At 40.6% G+C, this 24,740-nt stretch overlaps 1 protein-coding gene across 2 annotated transcripts in view; it reads right to left on the reverse strand.

Moving 5' to 3' along the window:
* The window catches only part of rbms3 (RNA binding motif, single stranded interacting protein), a 93,533-nt gene extending 86,828 nt beyond the window's left edge, over positions 1-6,705 (reverse strand). The window contains exon 1 of one of the 2 annotated variants that reach the window (XM_035530473.2): positions 5,529-6,705. In XM_035530473.2, coding sequence (XP_035386366.1) covers positions 5,529-5,603 — 75 coding nt within the window. In that variant the 5' untranslated portion in view covers positions 5,604-6,705. The remainder of the gene's footprint in view (positions 1-5,528) is intronic. The other variant, XM_035530472.2, reaches the window with a different exon arrangement.
* Between the last annotated feature and the right edge of the window lie 18,035 nt (positions 6,706-24,740).

The raw sequence follows: 24,740 nt of genomic DNA on the forward strand, positions 1-24,740 counted from the left end.
AAAAGGGTTCCAGTGTGTCTCCTAATTAAAACGCAGGGAAAAGGAGGGAAAGTGCGACAGGCGAGAATAAAAAGCTCCACGCTGGGATCTATTCGATGGGTGCCATGCCATGGGCATCCAGCCTCCCTGCCAACCCCCTCTCCTTCATGCGTCCTCCTGGCACTTCAGGAGTGTTAGATATGCTTATGTTTATGCCTGCATGTGACATGTTTATTACAGATTGCTAAATATTTCTAATCAATTGCAAGTGGACGCTGGTCTGGGATACCTTTGAAGCTGAAACTAATTCTAATATTTGTAGCATGACAGCTTTACTTCTGCCAGTTACTCATACATTGATACGCATACTCACTCCCACACACACTCACCCACCCACACACATGCACACAGTATGTGGCCTGTTTATCTTATGTGTCCAGAGGAATTAACCACAAACACTCACCCAATACTCACACTTTCACACAGTGTCTTTCTGATGTCCAACATAAATCTTAATTTGCCACCCATTTTATTAGAAACACCCACTTTGCACCTATATTCTCTTGCCTCTTTATTACACCTATCTTACATGTGTTTTTATAAATATATAGTTCCAGACAGCAAGCACAATTCGTCATCCATTCTGGTCACTTTCTGACCACAGGACCACTGCTGTACACATATTATTCTAGCGCACAATGTGCAATGGCAAAAGATGAGATGTAGAATCTAACTGTACACCTACGACGTTTCTGAAGTAGTGTTTCTAATAAAGTGTTGCTGCTAGGAAAGTGGCAGGTGTGTGTGTTCAAAGCTGGAGATATCACTAAGCCACTGAGCAGAAATCTTTTCCTTGGATATCCCAGCCGCTTGTTGCTGGGTGAGCACGCAGGTCCATGGCTGCAGGATGTGCAGGCCCAGAGGGAGAGGCTGTGAGCCGCGGCTGTGTGCTCCTCATCTCTGAGTGGCTGTAGCTGCTTCCTGTGTCTCTGCCATTTATCCCTGCTGCGCAGGCTTTGTCAAGCACTTACTCAAAGAGCCTAAAAGCAAGCTGTGTGTAAAATCAAGAGCCAGGCCCTTTAAGGCCCTGAGAGAATCCATCAGGCCCTGGTTGTTATAAAGTGGTCCTTTATTAAAAATGCAGCAGGTCGTCCATTACTCTAGGAGCTGTGCTCCAGATCACACAAACCAATGGTCTGTGCAGGCTCCTTAGTTTAGGGCCAGTCAGAGAGATGGCCAATCATCTCAGGCAAGAAAGGAACCCACTATATGCAAAATGGAAAACCAAGAAAATGTGTCCAGCGGAAATGAGTCCAACTGATAGACAGTGAAGGCTGCAAATGAGTGGTTTATTGTTTTGTTTTGGTTTTTTTTTCTCCCTAAAACAAAGACAGCATAAACCAGCAAACATCCTTCTATAGGCGTATGCTTGGCTAGTATTTTCCTGTTTTCTGAGTCAGCCCCACCCCTCTGAACAGATGGCTGAAGAGAATGCCCAAGACACAGTGGGAGATGGAGATGGAGGTGGAGAGAGAGTGTGAGAGGGAGCGAGAGAGAGAGAAACAGAGAGCGACAGACAGAAAGAGGGATAAGGAAATGAGAGAGAAACAGAGACACAGACAGATGGACTACAGTGTGTGAAACAAAAAACAAAAGGTGAAATATTCTTATAGTCTCTTACAGTACTAGTTTTCTGTTTTGCATAGAAAAATACAGTGAACGACATACTGGCTAATAAAGTGGAACAGATAAGGTATTCTGCACAGACTCATAACTAGAACACTGTGTGACAGTCACCAATCCTCCACCAAGAAAATGGATTTGCATAATTCATGATTATTCATTTTTCTCTGCTGTTACTGATGCTCGACATTAAAGACAAGGTTCAAAGCAGACCAAACATTTCAAAGGAAGTAGAACAGGAATGAATGACAGTGAAACAGAAAGAGGAAGAGGGAAACATTACTTTGCTGCACATTATATAAGATCCCCCCCCCCCCATAAAAGTAATTCAAATTGTTCATACTCATTGTTAAGTTATGCTTAATCATCGTCCTTGTTGTGTGTCAGTAATTAACAATTAATGCTAAAAATAACTGCTAATACAATCAGTTACTGCATCACTAACACCTGCTACAACAGAGACATTTTAAACTGTATAAGCATATAGTGAACCATGCAGTTTTAAAGCCATTAACTTGTGCCCTGTGTCACTTGCATTATGTTTGTCCTGTGTACTGTACCTTTGTAGCAGTGGAGTAGTCGAATCATTTGTACAAGTCTACAGAAATTAGTCAATACGAGTTTTAGTTGAACTTTGGTCTTACAGTGCTTGAGAGTAGCATGCATTTGATCTGAGTGTGAAGCATGTGTAGGTGTATGCAACACAGATACCAAAGCATCTCTACAGACCTCAAACCCTGGAATGGCTGGTTACAAGCACAAAAACAAAGGAAGCACTTTACTGCACAAACAGAGAACCAACCCGCTAGACGCACTTACATGTATAATTTACACACAAACACACACACACCCACGCACAGCACACATGTTAACTTTGTGTGTCTGTGTGATATGCCTCTGGCTAATTACGCCTCTGCTGAAAATTCTCTTTCACTCACACTTTTTTTTTTTTTAAAGGACGCTGTTGGCTAGCACAGGTTGAGAAATACTAGTCAGTGCAGACAATGTCAACAGTATCCATCTGACCACTGTGCCAAGAAACAACCACAATTTATTGCACCAAAATATCTAAAGTAATGTGCATAAAAGTGAGACTGTCCATGTAATGATGATTTCGATTACATAGATGATCATTAGTGGCTTGTAACCTAATTTGTTTTAATAGGTATAATTATTGAGTTAATAGTAGTTTACTGAGAGAAGGAAGTGAAAGCTGTGTCTCAAGGTTTACATCACCTTCTATAAAGGTAAAAAATATGCATGAATGTTGTAATTAACCACTTGCAGAGCAAACAGCATATTGCTATGCAATAATCCAAAGTGACATTGTGAGCAGAAGAAACCTAATGAGCCTCATATGCAATGCATTCCTTACACTGTGGGAATGTTGCTGACATGCTGGGTGTCATCCCAGTGCGGGCCAGTTAGCGTGCACTCACGCAGAGAGGAAAGATTCAAAGGCACTACTGGATGTTATTTCTGTTGCACAAAAACTGACCTCGGAGCAAAAATGCATACACAAACAAACACACACACACACACACACACATACACACACACACACACACACACACACACACACACACACACACACACACACACACATACACACACACACACACACTCTACAGTCTTCATGTTGCTGATTGAATGGTTGAAGGGGCCCCACAGCCTTCTGTTGACACAATACCAGGGGGGAATTACTTCCCTTTAAATCTATTTCATATCCCACTGGTCTATGACGGCTGTCATGGATACCTCTCTTTGCATGTGCCGTGCATGAGTACATTCATACACACACACACACACACACACACACACACACACACACACACACACACACACACACTTAGCTATCCATCCATCCATGCCCTGTTAAGGTCTCTGTGTAAGGGGCTGAGCAATCTGATACTGTACTTATGTAGGCAGGGTTTACAGGCCCACCGTGTTCACTAGAAAGTAGCTGAGCAAACACTGGATGGAATATGATACCTCAATTCAAATATTGTCATTTAGACTCAGTATGTACCAGCTTGATAAAAGTAATTCCTAATAAAGACTAATACTCAGAGTCAGATGCTCTTTGTTTACACCCCGATATGCTATCATAAATTCCACTGGTTGAAGCTGCATTCTGGCTAATTACTTGGGAGCCACCCAGTTAACAGAGACACAGACAGGGGAAAGAGAAAAGGAAGGGGGAGAGAGTGAAGGAGGGAGAGAGAGATAGAGAGAGGGAAGGAGAAAGAGAAAGAGTGAGAGGGAAGGAGGAAAGGAGCAAGAGAGAGAGAGAGAGAGAGAGAGAGAGATTGAGAGAGGGGGGAGCACAGTGATTGTGTGTCAGCTGCTTCTCTTCCCCCACATGATTGATTTCCCCTGGAGGAATGCCTCCTTTCTGAGAGCATGCCGGAATCAAGATTAATAAGAGGCCATTTACATCTCCAGGCTCTCAAATACACACAGGCTCACACTCTCACACACACAAAAACACACGTACAGTCATGCACACTAACATGGGGCCCTCATCCTTCACAGACGAAGGCAAATATCTGAAACCTGAAACACAGCACTGTTCCATGCCAAAAGCATTCCCTTTTTCCTCCAATAATCAACAATCATTCCCAGACCACACTATTCTACCCAACTGAAGCCAACACTTGGCTCTAATGAGGCAAGCGGAAACTAATTCCCCCATAATAAAAGCTTGGATATGCTGCTTTATTGTTGCAGTAGTGTTGTAGTTTAAATGAATTAATTCAGGTGTTTCTTTATTATTATTATTATTATTATTGGTGGTGGCAGTGGTGGTGTTTTATTTTTATGTTAAAAAAGAAAGACAAGCGAATGACTCCAGGGACACGGCTTCCTGTGGAGAGGTTCTGGGATATTCATTACAGAACGAAAGAAGGTGAGATCTAATTTGACTCGACCTTGAAGGTAGCATGAAGCAATAAATAACGGACCTACTAAAAAATAACAGACCTACAAGAAAAAATGAACCTACGAAAAAATAACAGTTCTACTAAAAGAATAATGGACCTCAGAGAAAAAAGCTAAACGTGCAGGGTCACCACTGAGATGATGTTTGGCTTAGGATGAGATAGTCGAAAGCATGGAGGTAACCAGAAGCTGGAACAAGTTCTTCAGCTCCCAGCTTCGTTATTTCAATTAGGAAATAATGACTTCTCGAGATATCAGGAACAGAAGCCAGCTAGGGATTCGCCTGTGCAGTTTTTCGTTCAGTCATTTATCTTTGTGAAATGTATCCACCCTCATATTGGAGAAAGGCATCTCATCCTTGCTTGTTCACGCCCTTGGCCTGCAGCCTTCCTCTCAGTCAAAGCAATGCACTCTTTCCAACTCTCACTTAATGACCAATCTGACACAGGTGGCAACTTTTCTGGGGAGGAAGAGGATATAAAGACAAGGGTGAAGCACACGGGCAGGTAGGGATCACCGGCACACTGTCGCGATCAATGCACTAATCAATTTTCCACTTCAGAGAGATGTAGCTCTTCAAGAGATGGATGTTATTATTCAAGTCCTCCATCAGAGCCCAGGCTGCTGATGGGACAGAATCTCGCAATTGCGTATGTGAGTGTGTGAATGTGTCCACGAGTCGATGTGTGCATGAGACAATTAGGCATGTTATCCCCCCACTCGCTTGCCGTACTCTGGACCAGCAATAAAATAAAGCACTGACAAGCCTCAAACATCAGGTATTATGTGTCAGACATCTGGCACCATAGTGAGGAAAGATAAAAAAAGAATGAGAGACAGAAGGAGAGAGACACAGAGAGAGAAATATACATATATATATAGAGAGAGAACCTGAGAATCCAAAAGCCAGAGAACCAGCACAGTACCTTGGTCTGGAGATAGTGAGGGTAATAGTAGGTGTACTGGGGGTACATTGGTTGTTGTTCCAAGCGTTTGCCCATGTAGCTGGAATCCCTCTGGCCGTGGCAGGATACGGAGACTCCCGTGCTGGGTGCAAAACTCCAAACGCCTCGGCTTCCCGGGCCAGGGGCCGGATCCGCCCGTGCAGAAGCAGGGAAAGGAGGGCGGCGGGAGAGAGAAAAAGAGTGATGGGGAGTGCCACGGGACCTCTGGCTGTCCTTCTGTCTGTCACTGTGTGGGAGTTGCACTCCTCAGCATGGGAGACGCGCTCTCCTCTCACACTGCCCGCAAAGGAGGGGGTGGAGGGGTGACAGAGGAAGAGATGGAGGGAGAGCAGAGAGGTGAGGATGGGATAAGCTATTAGTAAGAGAGACGTTTGTGCAGAGAAGGAGAAGTAAAAGAGGAGAAAAGAGCAGAGAGGCAAAGGCGAACGGGTGGTAGAGGGGGTCACTGGCAGCAATCACTTCTCCGAAAAGCTTGCTGCCAGATTCCTGCTTATGCCTCTGACTTTGTCTCCCTCTCCGGCTCTCTTTTCCTCTCCCTCTTGCTCTTTGTGGTGTCTGTACAGTGTCAGGTCCTTTGGGAGGCTGTCAGATATCCCAGGCACACACTCCGCACCGTGCGCTCTCCTCTGGCCGACGCACAAAGAAGCAGGCGGCGTAGGTGCACCGCTGAGATAGATGGATTGGAAGTGCACACAGTCACAGACACCAAACCCTCCACACCAGCGAGGACTCCGACTTCGACTGCGGTGTGGAACAGCGCAAAACTCCTCCCGGCACAGCGGGGAAAATCCAGCACTATCCAAATGCCAGACAGTCACGCAGACGCCACACACGCGCCACTCCGTCTTTCCGTGTGCACCTGATGTCTCCTCTTCCCACAGCCTCCACGTCTTTCCTGCTCGCCTGCGCGAGTGTGAATATGCGAGTGTGAGTGTGTGTGGCTGTGTGTAAGTGTGGGTGCGAGTGTGTGAGTGTGAGTGTGTATGTGTTCGCGTGCTGCCGGCTGCTCCACACTGTGGCAGAGAGTTAAGGGCTTGGCTCGACAGCGCCGCTACCCTCCTCCTACTTGGCCCGGGGGGGCGGGACTAGAGGCAGGATGCAGCACTCCCTGACTGGGGGAGTGTCTTAGACAGCCTCTCGCTTTCTGTCTCCTCAGATGTGTCGCCGCCCTCTGCGAGGTCTGCTCTCTGCAGGCAGGAGGAGCCTGGGGAAGGGGGAGGAGAGCGAGGACAGTGCGGTGAGGAGCCGATGCCCCCTACTGGTGACTTGCAGATTGCACATAGCCTTGTCCTTTGGAAAAACACACCATTTGCCCTTTTGACTACTTTTAAGCCCCTATAGCACTTTTGCATAATTGCCTTCTGAAAATTGCAAGGGAAAGATTATATTTTCTTTCTGTCATCTAGCATTTGTTTGCTTTTACATTGTAGTTGTGACTAACACTGTGACATAGTTACACTTTGGCATCCATGCATATTACAGCAGAGAAAGCACTCAACTCTGTCACTCTGTCTCAACTTTGGACTCAGAGTCCAAAGCAATCACTGTATAAATCTTTGGTTTGCTGTTCTTTTTTAAAAAACATTAATATTGTTAGTGGTATCAATATTGCTAATTGCAGATATTTCCATTATTTAATGAAATGGAGCAATGTGTATAATGAAGCATATTTTTTACAAATGTCTGCTTCTTGCATTAATTTTCTTTCCCTACCTTTTACTAATGATGCATAAAAAATTCTTGTGAGATTAAAAGTTCCTTGCAATAAAATGGGTATGTGCAAATATTTGAATTTTGTATGATATCACTGTATAAAACATTAAATATGATGCCATGGCCTTGCTTCACAGCCCCACAATTTTTAGCATCACTGTGCACCATGGTGAATCAGTGCGATCTCTCATTTTTAAATAATTAATTCCAGATATTTCAAAGCACTTTTGACAATTTAATTGCTTTTCAGTTGTGTATTCCCAGTTATGTATTCCTAACCACTAAATCAAGAGAATGAGTAAATCATCCTTTTATTAGAATTCAAGACAGGTTTTGAATCAAGCTTTCCAATAGTTTTCCAATATGTAAACTCAAAGTTAAATTGTAAAAATGTTTTAAAATTGTATTAATATCAGCAGTGAAGCTGAGTATTAATATTTTTACCTTATGTGTTAACTAGCTGATCAATGATTTACAGTTGGAATTGAACTCACAATGAAAGGGGAGCCTTTTCAATGAAAGAAGCTTTGTTGTTTTTGCGGATTCTGCACTCTGTTCCTTCTGCTTTCACTATAACCTGTCAATAATGTAGCCTTGAGATAATTCGGGGGAATGTAGTCATTGCTATTCTAGAGACCTGTGACTATAGCAGTTAACAATATTTGATATCCCTTCAAAGATTTCTGTAACAACCCATTGGTCTGGTGAGTGGTAAATACTACTCGAGTAATACAGATATCTTAGGTATCTAATTCCAATATATGAGCCTCACAAACAGGCATTCCGGTGAAATATATGGCAGGAATCTTTTTTTTATCATGGAAATCTTAGTGAATTATGGGGAAAAGGCATAGTAAGCAGCTTTTCTTTTTTTTTAGCTGTTTATTGTAAAGCTGTTTATTATAATTCACCACATCTCAGAATCTTTCTTATTAGCACACTTCAATGTTTGATGATAACAAGCTCAAGGTCCTTGAGGAAGAAGGGTCAAAGCCTATTACATAAGCACCTTACACTCAAGGAATATCAGTTAGAGCCACCAGTCAGACACTAGGTTAGTATTACATCTACACAGGGGGTAGTATTCTTAGTGATCAGTGGTCACAGATAGCATATTATGCTCTTAATTCTGCTTTTGCCAGTTATATTAGGGTGGCTCCAGAATAAAATAATAATCACATAGAGGCATTAACCATTTTCACAATCCTAAAATCCTATTCACATAAGACTGGAAAAGCATGCTTTATATGCATGAAGTCAGTGTGTTAGGGGAACATATAGCTTTAGAGTGTGAGGGGTGTATGAGCGCAACTCCCTCATCACTATGTCTGAAATGCTCAGGCACTTAGGGTGGGAGAGGAAGGAGAAGGGGGAGAAAAGGGCAGGCAGAGAGAGAGAGACAGAGAAAGAGAGAGAGAGAGAGAGAGAGAGAGAGAGAGAGAGAGAGAGAGAGAGAGAAAGAGAGAGAGAGAGAGAGAGAGAGAGAGAGAAAGAGAGAGAGAGAGAGAGAGAGAGACAGAGAGAGAGAGAGAGAGACAGAGAGAGAGAGAGGAGAGAAAGAGAGAGAGAGACAGAGAGAGAGAGAGAGAGAGAGAGAGAAAGAGAGAGAGAGAGAGAGAGAAAGAGAGAGAGAGAGAGAGAGAGACAGAGAGAGAGAGAGAGAGACAGAGAGAGAGAGAGAGAGAGACAGAGAGAGAGAGAGAGAGAGAGAGAAAGAGAGACAGAGAGAGAGAGAGAGAGAGAGAGAGAGAGAAAGAGAGAAGAGAGAGAGAGAGAGAGAAAGAGAGAGAGAGAGAGAGAGAGAGAGGGAGAGAGAGAGAGAGAGAGAGGGAGAGAGAGAGAGAGAGAGAGAGTGGGAGAGAGAGAGAGAGAGAAAGAGATTGTGAAGGGGGTCCAAACAAGCATGGCATGCCAGTGCCAGCACTTCGAAAATGATGATAAAACTCTGCCAGACAGATTACAGTTAGATAAGCACCACAAAAATCCCTTCTAGAGGCTAGACATTCTATATTTTCTAAGATGAATGTATCTATGCCAATCATTTTAATACCGTCTATGTAGTCAAATTGGAATAATTATCTGTAATTATATAATATGGAAACTAAATAAAGAAAGATTATCTGGCGCAAAGTCATATTGAATCTGAATTATGAGTTTTATGCAAGAGCATACATTATGCTCTACTTATTTGTAGGCTATATTTACATTATCTGTGAAATTGAAAGCCATCTCCTCTGTCTTTATGGATTTGAAACAAGCATGAGTGAAAGGCCTGGTGTCACTGCACAGAAGGCTCATGTGCACTGCTGCAGGTTCAAGCAAGCTGCAGGCCTGTGAATGCTTCAGCCAGCTATGCTGTTCAAAGCGTTGCCCAAATTGAGCAGGAAATGGTGTCTGTGACCATTCTAACCAGCCCATAGAAACCAAAATGGGAAAAAAAACCCTTCTCATCTGGCAGGAGCACAGCAGGGAAAATAGAACAGAGTGGCAGCTCCTTTACGTGGACACACGGCAAAAACACTTGATAACTGTATTACACATAGAAGTGTGGGGTGGGAAAGAACCTACCTGTCTATGATTTAGTGGTGTCATTTGTGCTATAATTTTACATTAAAGAGCCTGTCTGGCATATACCTGCACTAACAGACCATGATGGAGTGGTCTTGGCACAGTCTGGGCTTGTAGGGGGGTTGGTGCATGTTACTTTTCAATCTTACTGTGTACTATACCAGCAGTGGCTAGCAAGTATATTTACAGAGATCAGCTGTGGTTATGTTTTTCATATTGTTTTCAATTGTGAGTCATCTTAAATTTTTTTAATGATTTTCAGATATAGAGCATAACACTACTGGTTCAGCACTGTACTATAACATAGCACATTCTAATCCAATATGTACTACAGCTGTGGTTGCTTGGGAACATTGTTGCAAGTCATGTTCTTGATAACAGGAAGAAGCCCAATGTGGTAAAAGGAGAGAGTAGTAACCTCACCTAGATCTCAAACCCAGGTCCTACAGGCAATAAACATGTGCTCTGACCCCCGGCCCAAAGAGGCAGCATATCAGACGGGGGGTGGTGGTCTCTGTCACCACACTGCCTTCCCCTTCAGGGAGCACACACATCCACTTCACCCATTCAATGGGTCCTTCATGTTCCAACCCTTCATCATCCAGGGTCATGCCCATGTCCCTTACCAGGGTTCACACACTGGGCTTTATACCGTCCCTCTAAGAGCAGGGGTGGGTTCCTTAACCATGAGTGCACTCCCGATTACCTCTGCAGCACCATCCAACCACTTCCATCATTTGTAAAAGGCTTCCCCAAGAGGAGTGGTCAAAATAGAGAGCTCTATGGATTTACATGAGGTGAATGGTAAGGTCAGAGCCCGGGGTTCACCGTTCAAGACAAGAGAACATCTCCTGCTAGGTAGTTTTCAAAGTATGATGAAAGTCAAAATGCTTCTATGTATTAACATGCAACCTTAACAAACAGAACTGGATTAGACATCTGTTCTTGAACTAAATCAAAAGTCAGCCTGCCAGCAATCAATTACCAAGGAAAATGAGTATTTCCATTTTACTCTTCCTTAAATACTACAAGCCTGATTCCAGGGTAAACCAATATTACAGGGAAGTAAATTACAGGGACATAATAAAATCAATGTCAACATTCTTACATCATCTCAGTATCAATTCTTTGTGGACATATATTATAGTTTCAATGGACTAAAAATTTGCATTTACCAGTATCATTTACAGTCGGGGACAAAAGTTTTGAGACTGACACAAATTTTGGTTTTCACTAAGTTTGCAGCTTTAGTTTCTATGGTGGCAATTTGCATGAACTCTAGATTGTTATGAAGCATGATCAGAAGAATTGCAATTAATTGCAAAGTCATTGATTGCAATGAAAATTAACTTAATCACAAAAATGTCATTTCCACTGCATTTCAGCCCTGCCACAAAATGACCTGCTAACATCATTTCAGTGATCTTCTTGTTACCTCAGGTGAAAGTGTTGATGAGGACAAGGCACCTGATATCTCTCTGTCATGATGATTGAATTAGAAGAGCAAACTGGTTGCTATTAAAGAGGTGGTGGTGCTTGAAATCATTGTCTTCTTCTGTTAACCATGGTTACCTCCAATTCATCATTGCTTTGTGCCTAAATAAACAGTTATCAAATGATCAAGCAGGCGTGAGTGCATCTGCAGGCACAGTGAGGCGAAGGCTTTTAGAGGATGGCTGGGTGTCAAGAGGGGCAGCAAAGAAGCCACTTCTCTCCAAAAAAAACATCAAGGACAGACTGACATTCTGCAGGAAGTATAGGGATTGGACTGCAGAGGACTGGATAAAGTTATTTTCTCTGATGAAGCTCCCTTCAGACTGTTTGGGACATCTGGACAAATGATTGTCTGGAGAAGAAAAGGTGAGCGCTACCATGAGTCCTGTGTCATGCCAACAGTGAGGCATCCTGAGACCATTCATGTGTGGGGTTGCTTCTCATTGCTTCTCATCCAAGAGAGTGGGTTTGCTCAAATTTTTGCCTAAGATCATTCCCATGAATAAGGAATGGTATCAAAACATCCTCCAAGAGCAACTTCTCGCAATGATCCAGCGAGGACAGACGAGATCTAACTAAACACATATGAGTGAAGACAAATGAGATCTAACTAAACACATAGGACCACTGATGCAAAGGTCATTCCATCCAACTGCCTGGCCCCACAGCATAAGCTTCTAGTCATCGATATGAAGATCACTACGCAACACCAGGATAGCCACATGAGAGGGCAAGCAATGATCAAATGGTGGAAGTTGCATGAACATGAAGCGGCTGTGATCAACAGTTTTACCTTCCCCAAAGTCGGCACAACCTCAATCAATGCAGGTTGGAATGCGTACCGCAAGTCCATCACCACTGCTGCAAGGATGACCCTCGGTACCAGGATACCCGGCCGTCGGTGCCTTAATAAGCAGATGTGGCTCTGGACTGAGGAAGTGCAGCAGAGGGTGTGGGAAAAGAAGGTGGCCTTCAGGGCTTGGTTCACCAACAAGACCATCAATAATTGGCAGTGTTTTACTGATGCCAAGCGGGAAGCCAAGAGATTTAGCCCGGGCTGAACATTATCAAGACCTCTGCGAGCAGCTGGACACGCGGGAAGGTGAAAAGAACATCTACCAACTGGTGAAAGCACATATGAGGGCAGCACGTGACATTGAGCACTATATGTGTGTGAAGGATAAGAGCGGTCAGCGGCTACAAGATAAGAAGGAAATCTTGAGCAGGTGGCGTGAACACTTTGATGAGATCTCAAACATCGAATTCTCACATCCGCCAATTCCAGAAGGCCTGCCCTGCTCTGGACAAGTGCCTCAGATTGTACAATTTGGTATTGTGCCCATTGCTTTGAAAGTGAGAGAGGGACGTTTGCGCTGGTTTGGCCATGTTTGACGTGCAGCTCCGTATCCTGTTGCCAGCATTGCCAACCGTCCGGCGGCCGCACGGACGACCAAAGCAAAGATGACAAGATGCAATTAATGCAGATCTGAAGGCCGCACACTTGGACCCAGATGACGCATTTGATCGAGTGAAGTGGCGTACGAAGATCTGAACAGCTGACCCTGCACTGGTGGACAATGCTAGGAAGAAGAAGAACACTGTAAACATTCTAAGTCTTTGCTTAAACTGTATGTATTTGTCAATTAAAACTTTAAAAACTTATGAAATGCTTATAATTGTATATGACCATACCATATAAACATCTGAAAAAAGGATTTAAAAAACTTTTTGAAAGCCAAAATTTGTGTGTCTCCAAACTTTTGGCCACAACTGTACATGTATTAACACTTCAACAAGTGTTCATATGCAGCTCCCCTTGCTCTTGTGTGGTCATAGGCCCTTCGTAACAGTAAAAGATATGGATCTGCCCTGGCTGTCACTCTTTTATTACCAGGATCCCAAGTAAGTCTACTTCATGTTTTGTGTGATGTAGCGGTCCAGGGCCTGGCTCAGTGATGGGGAAGACCTTTGACCTCATCACATCCAAACTTGTAGGTCTACAGAACCAGTACCATTTCAAACAAAGCAGTGCGAGTAAATTTGGAAACTGAGCTGATTTCAGCATGGCTAATGACCTTTTCTGGAATAAAATTTGTGAGCTACATGAAGCATAAAGAAGAACCAATTTTCCCATTTACTCAAACTTGGAATACAAATATTTTATATTTAATTACATAATGTGAAATCAGTTTGTCAGGTCTACTTGTGCCCCTGGACTTAAGAAAGTATCTGGACCCAAGAAAGTATACACATAAGAATAAACTCTTTAATGATGTTTCAATCCCTCTCTTTCAACAGAAAGCCATGTTGGCACAGGACGTCTCATTTGTGTACTGCTGTAATTTTCCACTGCTCTTTTATGACTATATATAGACCACTGATACTGTCAAGTTTATGTTTTGATGATATGAAAATGTTCTTTTCATTGGTACTGTTTCTAGAAAAGAGAACAGCATTAATTAGATCCCTAGAATATGCTATATAGTGAGAATATGCAAATACTGATTTGATTCCAATAATATGTTGTTTGTATCGTTGTCTCGCATGGACCCCTTTACTTTCTCTTTTACACACACACACACACACACACACACACACACACACACACACACACACACACGCACACACAGTCTAAAATAACTCATATCACTCCACAATAAACTGGAGTGTTTCTGACTGCAAACTGATTCTGTGTCATTGCTGCTCAGAGTCTCTCCACAGGCGCCTGAGGATAAGTGGATGCAACCAAACATCCTGGTTCATAAATATCTTCCAAATACTTAAAAGTATCACATACAGCAACTATTACAGATTGGACTAAGAGAGTATCTCATACACTAGATATTACAAATTGGATGATTATAGTAGCTCATACACCAACTATTACAGATTGAACTAATAGAGTGTCTCATACATCAGCTATTACAGATTGGACCAAGAGAATCTCATATACCAACTATTACAAAGTGGACTAAGATGGGCTCTTATATACCAACTATTACAGATTGGACTAAGAGATTCTCTCATATATACCAACTATTACAGATTGGATTAAGAGAGTATCTCATACACCAACTATTACAGATTGGATTAGGAAGTGTCTCATACACCAATACTTACAGAAAATCTGACACAATTTCAAAAATGCCTTTAATATTTTGATTTCCGTCTAAATCTTGTTTAAATGTACACGTCAAGAGTTATGTTACATGAATTATTTAGAGCCAGTTGGATGCATAAATTGTAGAGCAGCAAGATTAATTGAAGTCCCAGCCATCAAGTGGTCCACGACTATTTCTGGATACAGTCTAGTTTCAATGTTGCACAACCAATCAGACAATGTGACTGTATGCATTATACTAGCGAGACTGTAGGAATTCAGCATTTAAAGCCAGAGCTGTTGGTTGTACAGAGTATGCACAAATGTTACAGTATGACTGAAATAGTATAAGACAGAATAATATGACTTTGTCATGAATCTATGTCTAATTGAATGTCTAGTTAAAATGGTTTCTAACTTGGTTACCATCACCAAGTAATGTACATGCTTATATAGTGACTTAGTGGCTGTCCAGGAAATTTTATTGCCAAGTTGAGCCTAAGACTGAGGAATAATGAAGTGTTACTGCTTGTACTATTTTGGTGTAATAAAAAATGGTTCTAATGTTTAATAAGCATTTCAGAGCTCTTTGGCATCTGGAAACCTACCAGTGGTTCATAAGTTTGGCATATAGAGATTCAGGCCAAAAGTGTTTAGATTTCTAAAATTTGAAAACACCATTCTACAGTCAGCAAATCAAGGTTTAAAGGCCAGGTACCTGTATGATCCTAGACCATTCAGTGTTACCCTAAATACAGAGGGAAAGAGGCTTTACACAGATGGGTGGAGTTTTTGGCCTGCCAAGTTTTTGGGGTACTGAAGAGTAACTTTGCTCACATTCTTTTTACAAACTAAAAAGCTCACACAAGATTTTCAGAGACTCTGAGGTTCTGAGGTTATAATGATTATAAAACTCTGAGAGAGTTTTGATACACAACAATGCATCTTTAAGCACCCACCATATGCTCTTAAGTGTAAGAACATATTGGAAAATTTTAAAATTCAATGAACCTATACCTTTTTTCCCTTGACTGTTTGCAAACAAGAAGCTACAGATGTGAAATGAGTTAGCGTGGAACGAACCATGGATTGCTGTAGGCGGGAGAGTTTGATTGCAAACTGTGTTTGAAGTCACGCTAGAAAAACTAGCTCTCTCTCACATTCACTCTCCATCAATGCCACAATAGCTTTTATCTCAGGAAAACCTCTGCTGTTGATTATAGCACCCCACTGTCACCATAAGAAAATGGTGACTATTGGAGAATGTTTGCTAGTGCAGTTCTGACAGCAAACTAGTAAGAACCATGCCTGGTGGGCTAATATTCAGGTGAGCTACTATTCTGGTGATCTACTACTCAGGTGGTAACTGTGAAGTTAGAGACACAGATGTGTATACAAACCCCAGTTCTGACCATTACTCAATGCAAAAACAAATCAAGTAAATAGAAAATCTGTGTATCTTCTAAACTAACTAACAAATGCATGGGGTAGCAGCAATCCTCTATGCTAATGTGTCTATACAAGGTTTCTTCTAAAGCACAATGTATGTGCTTGCACAATCTCCATTAAAAGAAACATCAAATAATAGAAGGTAAAAATGTGTCAAGTGACTAGGAGTGGAATAAACTCAGAAAGTATCATAGGCTAAAAAACATCTACAAAGCTACAATCCCTGGCACAGAAATACAATGGAAAACAACAAAACAACCAATGCTGCTAAAGTCTACTCCATCCAGCACCTGACAGGTCTGCTGAAGGCTCATGCCAAGCTTTGTGTCCTCAGGCACCTCCCATGGGCTGATTGAAGCTCCCATTGGCTGTTCGTATGTTATCCGAGGAAGCTATAGGAAAGGCCAGCACCAAAGTCAAGGCTTTAATATTTATCCATAGCCTGAAATGTAGTCTATGGGAGCAGGAAACAATACATCACAGAAGCAAAGAGGAAAGAAGGAAAAATGAAAATAGCAATAAAAATGTTTCAAAGTTTAACAATATATTCCTAATACAATAAAATAAAAGCAATTAAATCAGTTCTGTTACATGCTCTCCATGTGAATTAACCCCAGTGTTAGCATTAGGAATGCAGGTTTGGCATGACAGAAAAAGCTAAAACACACATAATATTATGTAGATGAAGGTTGGATTGTGATCTCAAACAGTTTACATTCAGGTTAGAACAGAAGATGTTTGAAAATCTCTGTGGGTCTGAAAGAGACAGCACATGATTGCTTAGTTAGCTAGGAAAATCTTCATATTGCCACCAATAGCATCATTTTCAACCTTAGAAAGCCATTGTAGCAGTCTATACAGATCAATTTATTTGGCTACCAGTAAAATAAAGTAAATCCTAGTGATGCATGGGTAATTGATAGATTCACTGTTTTTTGTTGTTCATCTGTGACACAGAGAAAAGAAGCTGGTCCCACCCAAACCATTTCAATAGGATATGCTATTCCAGTATATGGCAGACACATTTATCCATTGACATTTTCAACATATATGAAACATTTCTCCTGAGCAACTTACATGTGCACATATATCAGGATACAGTATATGTACTCCCAGTGAATCAAATCCATTATTATGGTGCTGTCAGCACCTTGCTCACACTGTTGCACCAGGTGAGCTATAGGAGACGAAGGCAGTGATCCAAAGCAGAGCTTATACAACACGACTGAACTTAGACATCACAAACAGGCTTGTATTTGGCATTGAGCTGGTGGGTAATTTTCAGTGTAGTTTTTATTTTTATTTTTACATGCTCCACATTTGAATGCCTCTATTCTAGACACTGAGCACACTTCAATAATTGCAAAAATGTTGGTACATCCTTCCATGAAGTGTGTTTCCTTTAACTATTTTGTCGATTGTCAGGCCCCCCCCCCAACACTAGTCAGAGTCAGAGTGTTTTACCGCACATCATGGCTTGTTAAGTCTGAGGGTAGTCAAGGTTCATTTCTCTAAGCTTTGCTCCTCATGCATAGAATCAAAGCCATAAAGTTTAATGGAGTTCCTCTAATGTTGTGCAAGATGACCTATACTACTGCCACACTTCACTAGCATACATGCACATAAAATCACCTGCTGCATACTCAAACAACTGAGAACAGTTTGTTCCTATTATAATGCTTGATTCCATTTTATATTTCCTACCATATTTCGCTAGTTAATCTGCAGTATTATGTGTGGTGGAGTGGCAGTGGTGTGCAGTGTTGTATATGTGTAAAAGTTTAAAGGGGATGATTGGTGATGAGAGAAGTAGGCTGAGCACCGATAATAATGATGTATATTCTGTGTATCAATAATGGTGCATATGTTGATAATATTGGTGTAATGCTGTATATCACCCTAATAGCTAAATGCACATGACAGTTGACATGTTTATAACAACTCACTGTCACAGGGAGCAATTATCATCAAAGTTATCCTACATACATTTAGATTATTTTGTAAATGACTCTGCAGATAAACTACCTATTAGAAGAAATATGGCGTTTTCTGATGTGTTGTGTTCATTAAGCTAGCCAAGCTCAGCTAAACCTATCATTTGAGAGTGAAAACAGCGCCCAGCAGATTCTTTCCATTAACCAACTGCTGATTAATGAACATAGCTCAGTTTGTCTCAGGAAAACAATTCAGCAAGCAAAATATGTCCACGTGGATTTCTATTCAGATTCACAATGTCATCTAAAATTAGGAATCTAAGAATTCATGGAAAGATAAAAACTCCCTAAATTCTTTATTTTTTAAGAACATCAAGTCTGCCATGCTCACATACACTCGCTTGGCAGGCAGAGGTGTATCTGGAGCAAGCCGTTAGCCTGGTCTAGCATGACAGACTGTATAGGCCTCAAACACTGGAAGGTGATTAATTTCTGTAAACGACCACCACGTCTGTCAGCTTTTATAAACGAGCATTTATGTGCTATGGATGATTTAACCACCCAAAAGAGAGGGGCTGACAGAGATGAGTCTAATAGAGAGAGTGAGGTGAATGTAGCACAATGGCCACATGAATGGCACGCCATTCACGGAATGACACCAGCACTCCATTTCGATACTAACACAGTGCTTCTTAAAACTCATCAGTCACTTGCAAATCATGCCACCTCATGCACTTTGGCATTCATCACACAGTAGCATTGTCAAGGTGGCGTCTTTAAAGGACGAGGATGATGTGTGGGTCTGTTCTGTGAACCCTTGATGTAGACTGCAGAATAATAGACATCTGGATGCAGACAGAGCCCAGTGCATTTTGAAAAGATATAGGTTCTGAACTTGTGCTTATACACATATATTTTACTGTAAACTCTGTAATTGCATGTTGACAGTAGACCTGACTCTAAAACTGGTCAGGTGTTAGAGCACTCGACAATTCTAAAGAATTATTATAAAATAGCATAAAACCCTAATGAAATCAGTGATATAATGTAGACCTTAAATACATGGATGAAAATGTTTGCCTCTGTATTTTATTTGAATTTTAAGATACTATTAGTCTAAAATTATTTTAAGACAATATACATTTATATCAGGCAAACCATTCAAGAGTCAAGATTTTTGTGTTATACACATATTCCCCCTATTTCAAAGAACCATAATTAACTGAACAATCCAGTTGTTCTCATTCTGCTCAACTGTTTCTCACCCAACTGTATGTCATTGGTCCATGAGTTTATATCAAATAAAGCCAACAAAAAGTCAACAGTTGATGTCATGTTTGCATCTCGAGTCTGGAAGTGCCTTTAAAGCAGTAGTAATCAATACTTTGGTATACTATTAAAAATCAAGAATGCACTGGTAAGCTTAGTTATAATAGACATAAACAAACATTGCACCAAAGCAGTGGATGGCTAAATACATTCAGACATGAAGGAAGACCTCTGAACAGATCAAGAACACTAACCAGGATGTAGGCATAAATGTGTCATAGAATACCATAAAGAAATGAATGCACCATGGTAATATCACAGATTTGCTTGCTGACACCTTCCAGATGATTACTGAAGTTTACAGAACAGTCTTAGCTACTCAGTTCAAGACAAAATTTCTCAAAGCCCAGTGGATTGTACCTCAAATTACAGCAGGACAATAACTTGAAGCATCCTAGTCAAGCAAGGGTTGAGTTTAACAGGGCCATAAAGGGGAAAGTTTCTGAGTGTCCAAGTCAATCACCCAACTTAAAGTCCACTGAGCAGGCATTTTACTTAGTAAAGATGTGCCAGAAAGGCAAAAGGCCTCAGAAGCAACAAAGAACTGAGAATGGCTGCATGAAAGATTAGTTTCATGCTGAAGGCAGGTGTCTGCTGATGCCTATAGTTTGCATACTTCAGGCAATTGTTAAAGGTCATTTGGAACAAAATACTAAGCCTGGCAGTTATATTTAGATTATGTTACTTTACTTTATCAGTTACTTTTAGGGGGACAATGTAGAAAAAGGGATGCAGTTCCTATATATGTCATAAATGTTTCTAAGGTAAAGATGAATGAACAGGCTATAGTCCTTCCTGGACCAATAATGTGCTGAAAAACTCTTAAGCCTTCATCAACTTGATAGTGGGATTCAAACCAACCAACCAACCACTATTCAATGATTTACAAACTGCACAGCATTTAGATTTGCAACAATGTTTACAATTAATAACCAACAATAACTGTCACACAATAACTTCCAAAGTTCTATGTTTTACAAATGTCTACTCTTGTAACAATACCCCTATTAATGATGTTCTAGAATGGCTTTTTATGGTGCAGAATTTGTACAATAAAGGACCTGCACCCCTTGAGTAGCCAAAAAAAAAAAAAAACTAAGGCAGGGAAGAAAACCAAAATGAAACAAAACCACATGGTGAGAAATGCCATGGAAACAAAATGGAAAAACAGTCACATGGCATTCAGGGCCAAAACACTGACGTCACTGAGGGGGGAAATGTGACACCCCGAACATTCCAGAGAATTCCCAAAGTACCAGAATATTCTTACAACACTAGGGGCTAGTACAAACATAGAATAATGCATATTGTGAAATGGTTTACTTTGATGAGTTTATTATGCTTATATATCCATATCCAAGCATTCTATTCACAAATTTCTATCTTGCCAACTTATGTCAAATATACTTTGTCTGATATTATTATTATTATTAGTAGTAGTAGTAGTAGTAGTAGTAGTAGTAGTAGTAGTAGTAGTAGTAATATTAGTATGCAAAGACAAAGTCCTATAGTCTATGACTGAATACATGTGCATGTATGCTATTACAATCATTACTCAATATCATGACATCACTCCTGATATCACTCATGGAAATACAGCTGACCTTCAGGGCAGTGCAGCTTAAAAACCCATAAAACACTGTTAAAACAGACAGCAAATGTTGAGGAAGACCTATTGCAATGGTGGTTATGTCAAACTGTGGTGCATAAATATTATTCTTTTATGGGGAACACAGGAAATTACTGCTACCTTTATTGCAAATCATCACTCCTAAATGTGTCAAATAACACTCCCACCCTCCATGGTGCCATGTATCCCGTGTGTTCATCCCCCATTTGACTGTCGTCTTTAGCCTACTAGAAGAGCTTTGATGAGGGGCTCACACACCAGTTCCTCTTAAACAGGAGAGGAGTAGTAAAAGCCGGTCAGCTCCATCTCCCATTCAGCCGCCCAGAGTAATCATGCCTGTGAAATGTGTTTTCCCTTCTGATTACCAAACAGCAGGGGAGAGACAGAGCAGAGGAGAAGCGAGAAAAGGAGGGAGAGAAAAAAGATGGGGAAGGAAACACAGTACACTCCAAACATAAAAAGGGCAGCTATTGAGGAAATACATGCCACAGCTGGATGGCATATTGCAGTAAGACATGATCTTTATAAGACTTCCCTTATATTTTGTTATACATAGACTGCTAGCTTATAGTACTAGTCTACTGTGCCACTATTATGAAGTTCAGAAAGCTAGGAAAAATTATGAATTAGGTTCATACACCAAGAATAAATAAACATATAGCAGAAGACACAGTTTTGGATTTGACTGCTGTAGGCAAATGCACCATATCTTAATGCTAAGAATGAATATAAATAATAAACACTACATTTCATAAACCTATGTGTCTATTACATTATACTATTACTTTATAATAAGTGTGCAGCACCATAAGCATGCTATTTTGCACATTTCTAGGTTTAGTCACTAATCAAGTTGTCTGGCAAGCTCCTCTTTTTAACTCAAACAGTGGAGAGCGGCTCTTTACTTTGATGGTCTCTGTTTTTCCACTTGATGGGTTTAACAACAGGGTAGAGACTCCAAAGCCCCTTTAGAACAGGGAATACACTTCTGCACTACAGGATGCTGTTAACTTAAACATCCCTTCACTGCAATATCATTTAATTTTCCCATTTATATAATTCACACAATTCCTGCTCAGCAGCTCCATGTGGCTCAGAAAATAAGTGAGGGAAAGTGAATCACAACACACCTGCTAATAAAAATCTCACAGAAGTAGACACTTCATATATAAAAAGCATATTAGCAGCACTTTGAAGCACACACTATAATTCACTATGTCAATTCATAATTTTATATCCATCTAAAAATAATTTTTTTTCTGTGGTTGCAGAGAACTGAAATTTGGATCAGTACCGACTCCCCAGACTGCTTTGTTTTGTGGATATTTGACAGCTCCCCCAGGGACCTTCATGCCATATTAATGGAAAGAAATACGGCCACTTCTACTATAATTATAAAAGCACTGCAGGCAGACACACGGTGTCATAACTCACCCACCTCCCCTCATGTTCCACACTCTTTTTACTTCAGGGCAAGGAAAAGCATTATCGGTTTCATCAACATCTTAAGCCTTTTTTTCATTAAACATTCCTCATATAAAGCCAAAATGAGGAGAAATATAGCTGGGCCTGGTTGCAAATGCACTGCTTTCAATCTTTGAGAAAGTCTGTGTTTACCAAAACAGTCTTATGCTTGCTAAGGAGAAAGCTTTTAGGAGCAGAACAAAAAAATGGTACATCCAAATGCTTGGCATTTTGTGCTGAGGCAGAGTAATTACTGCATGTGCTCTTCTGTTTTCTGACAGTGCCTGAGAAACAAGTCAGTATGGCCACAAGCGTCCGTGGAGGGACCACCACTGTCAGGCAGAATAGAGCTGTGTTCCATCTGGACCAGGAAAGAGAACCTGAGAGAGAGGAAGGAACCGACATGCAAGTGCTTACGTTTCACTTTGCTGCACATCTTTCTTCCACATATCCTCTCGTCTCTCTCTCTTCCCCCTATCCATCCAGCAGGATTACATACTATATCCATCAGTGCTTTCCTGTAGAACTGACCAAAACTCCAGGGAGGAAGTTCACTGCTGGTGGCTTTCATGTACACAGCCAGAGGAGCTTTAGTTTACTGCTTGTTTTCCTCTGGGTGTCCAATTACAGAAAAACAGATAGGGCTATTCATTTTGCACAGAAAAAGATTTTTACATTGCATCTTAAGGTTTTCAAAATATCCTGAGTAGTTTACACAATCTCCTTTTGTCTTTGAACTAACTCTGATTTATAAGAATCGGAGATATGTGGCGGCTAGGTTGCAGCGTATGTTGGAGTAATCAACAAACTTCTCCTAATGTCTTCCTTCCTTCCTCCTCAGCAAAAATGTTTCTGTAGTGCAGAGATTAATGAAGATTTAGTGCTCTTGGAAATGATCATCAAAGATGTGAAAAACGTGGTACAAGTGAGCAAAAAATGCAATTCATTATCATCAAATATTATCATCCTAAAATGTTAGCTAAAATATGTGAAATGAGATCACATGATTAGAAATTCTTAGTTACAAAATCTCAAACAGTAAGCACTGTAATTCCAAACACTACTACATATTAATTAGATTATGTCAGTTTTCATTTTTTATCTACAGTTCAACTGTAAAGCTTTGAGGTGTTTTTATATAGAATATTAAATGTACTACAATAACCATATGATTTGGACCACACTTAATTTTAATCAGAGAAGTTGAAAGCATTAACTGAAATTTGTATGTAGAACCATCTACAGTCACACATTTTCTTGCAATTTTTTTGTGCATAGTTCTTACCTTGAGCACCCAAAACAACACCAGTGATATAGTCATTAGCTGAAAACAGGGCTCAATTTGAGAGGTGTTGCAAGGAGATGCCATCCCCCAAGTAAATATGAGACCAAAACCAGCCACCTTATAAAACTTCCATCCCCCCTTTACACTCTTTTTATAATCTTTATATAATATTGAGTAAGATAATTAGAATTGGTTGTGCACTAATTTCCATTTTCTTTATAATTAAAAAGAAAATATGAAAGAAGCACAGCAGGATGTATGCTGTTCATTATCAAAATCCCATATAAAACATGTCAGTATGAAACATGATCACTGGTTATTGTGTGTTTCTAACACTGCAAATGGGCTAGATATGAAAAATGTGATGGATACCTCAAATTACTAGAGTGCCAGACCCAGAATATTAATTATGAAACTAAGACATTTGTCAGTGAATGACACTGAGTGTACTAGTTCCATTTTATTGCATAGAAAGTTGCGAAATTTTAGGCTAAACATAAATCTGCATAAAACCATTCTACATAATAACACTGAGTTCAATAGTTTAAACAGAAATGGCCATAAAGCAGAGGTTACATTATTAGTATTCCTGCAGATATCAATCATCTGTGATATGTGACTGGTTTTTAAATTAGAGATAGCTAAAGAACCCAAACTCTTTAGGATTTATGCTACAGTCAAAGAGCTTTCTCTATGTTAGTTGCTCACTAAGCTCATATTCCTGATTTCTCAGTAATGCTAAAAACCTCATTATTCCTCTGTCCAGACTTACAGCATCTTTGACAGGTGACTGCCTCTGAAAAATCCACATTATTTCACATGCTGTCCATCAGATTTGAATGTGAATGTGTTTGTTCTAGTCCAAAGAAATTCTGTGCCTTCAGCATAAGATTCTACATTCACACCAAAGATTTCTTGTTGCACAAAGAAGCATTATGTAAAAAAACATATTTATCACTTTAAGTCTTAAATCACAAGACATATTTTTTTCTTCATAAATATCAGGTGCAAACTTAGCATAGGTAGGAGTGATATACAACAGAACATGCTGTAAGCCTGAAGGCACAAAAGTGGTTATCTGAAAATTGGAGAAGAGTAATGGAGAAGAAGAACAGCAGAGGAGAGACAGAGTGACAGGAGTAAGATGAAGAGTTAAAGGGAAGGAGGGAAAGATTTAAGACACATGTCAGGAATGTCAAGCACAATG

The sequence above is a fragment of the Electrophorus electricus genome, chromosome 14 (genome assembly GCF_041902795.1).
Source record: "Electrophorus electricus isolate QZ-2024a chromosome 14, ASM4190279v1, whole genome shotgun sequence".
NCBI lineage: Eukaryota > Metazoa > Chordata > Actinopteri > Gymnotiformes > Gymnotidae > Electrophorus > Electrophorus electricus.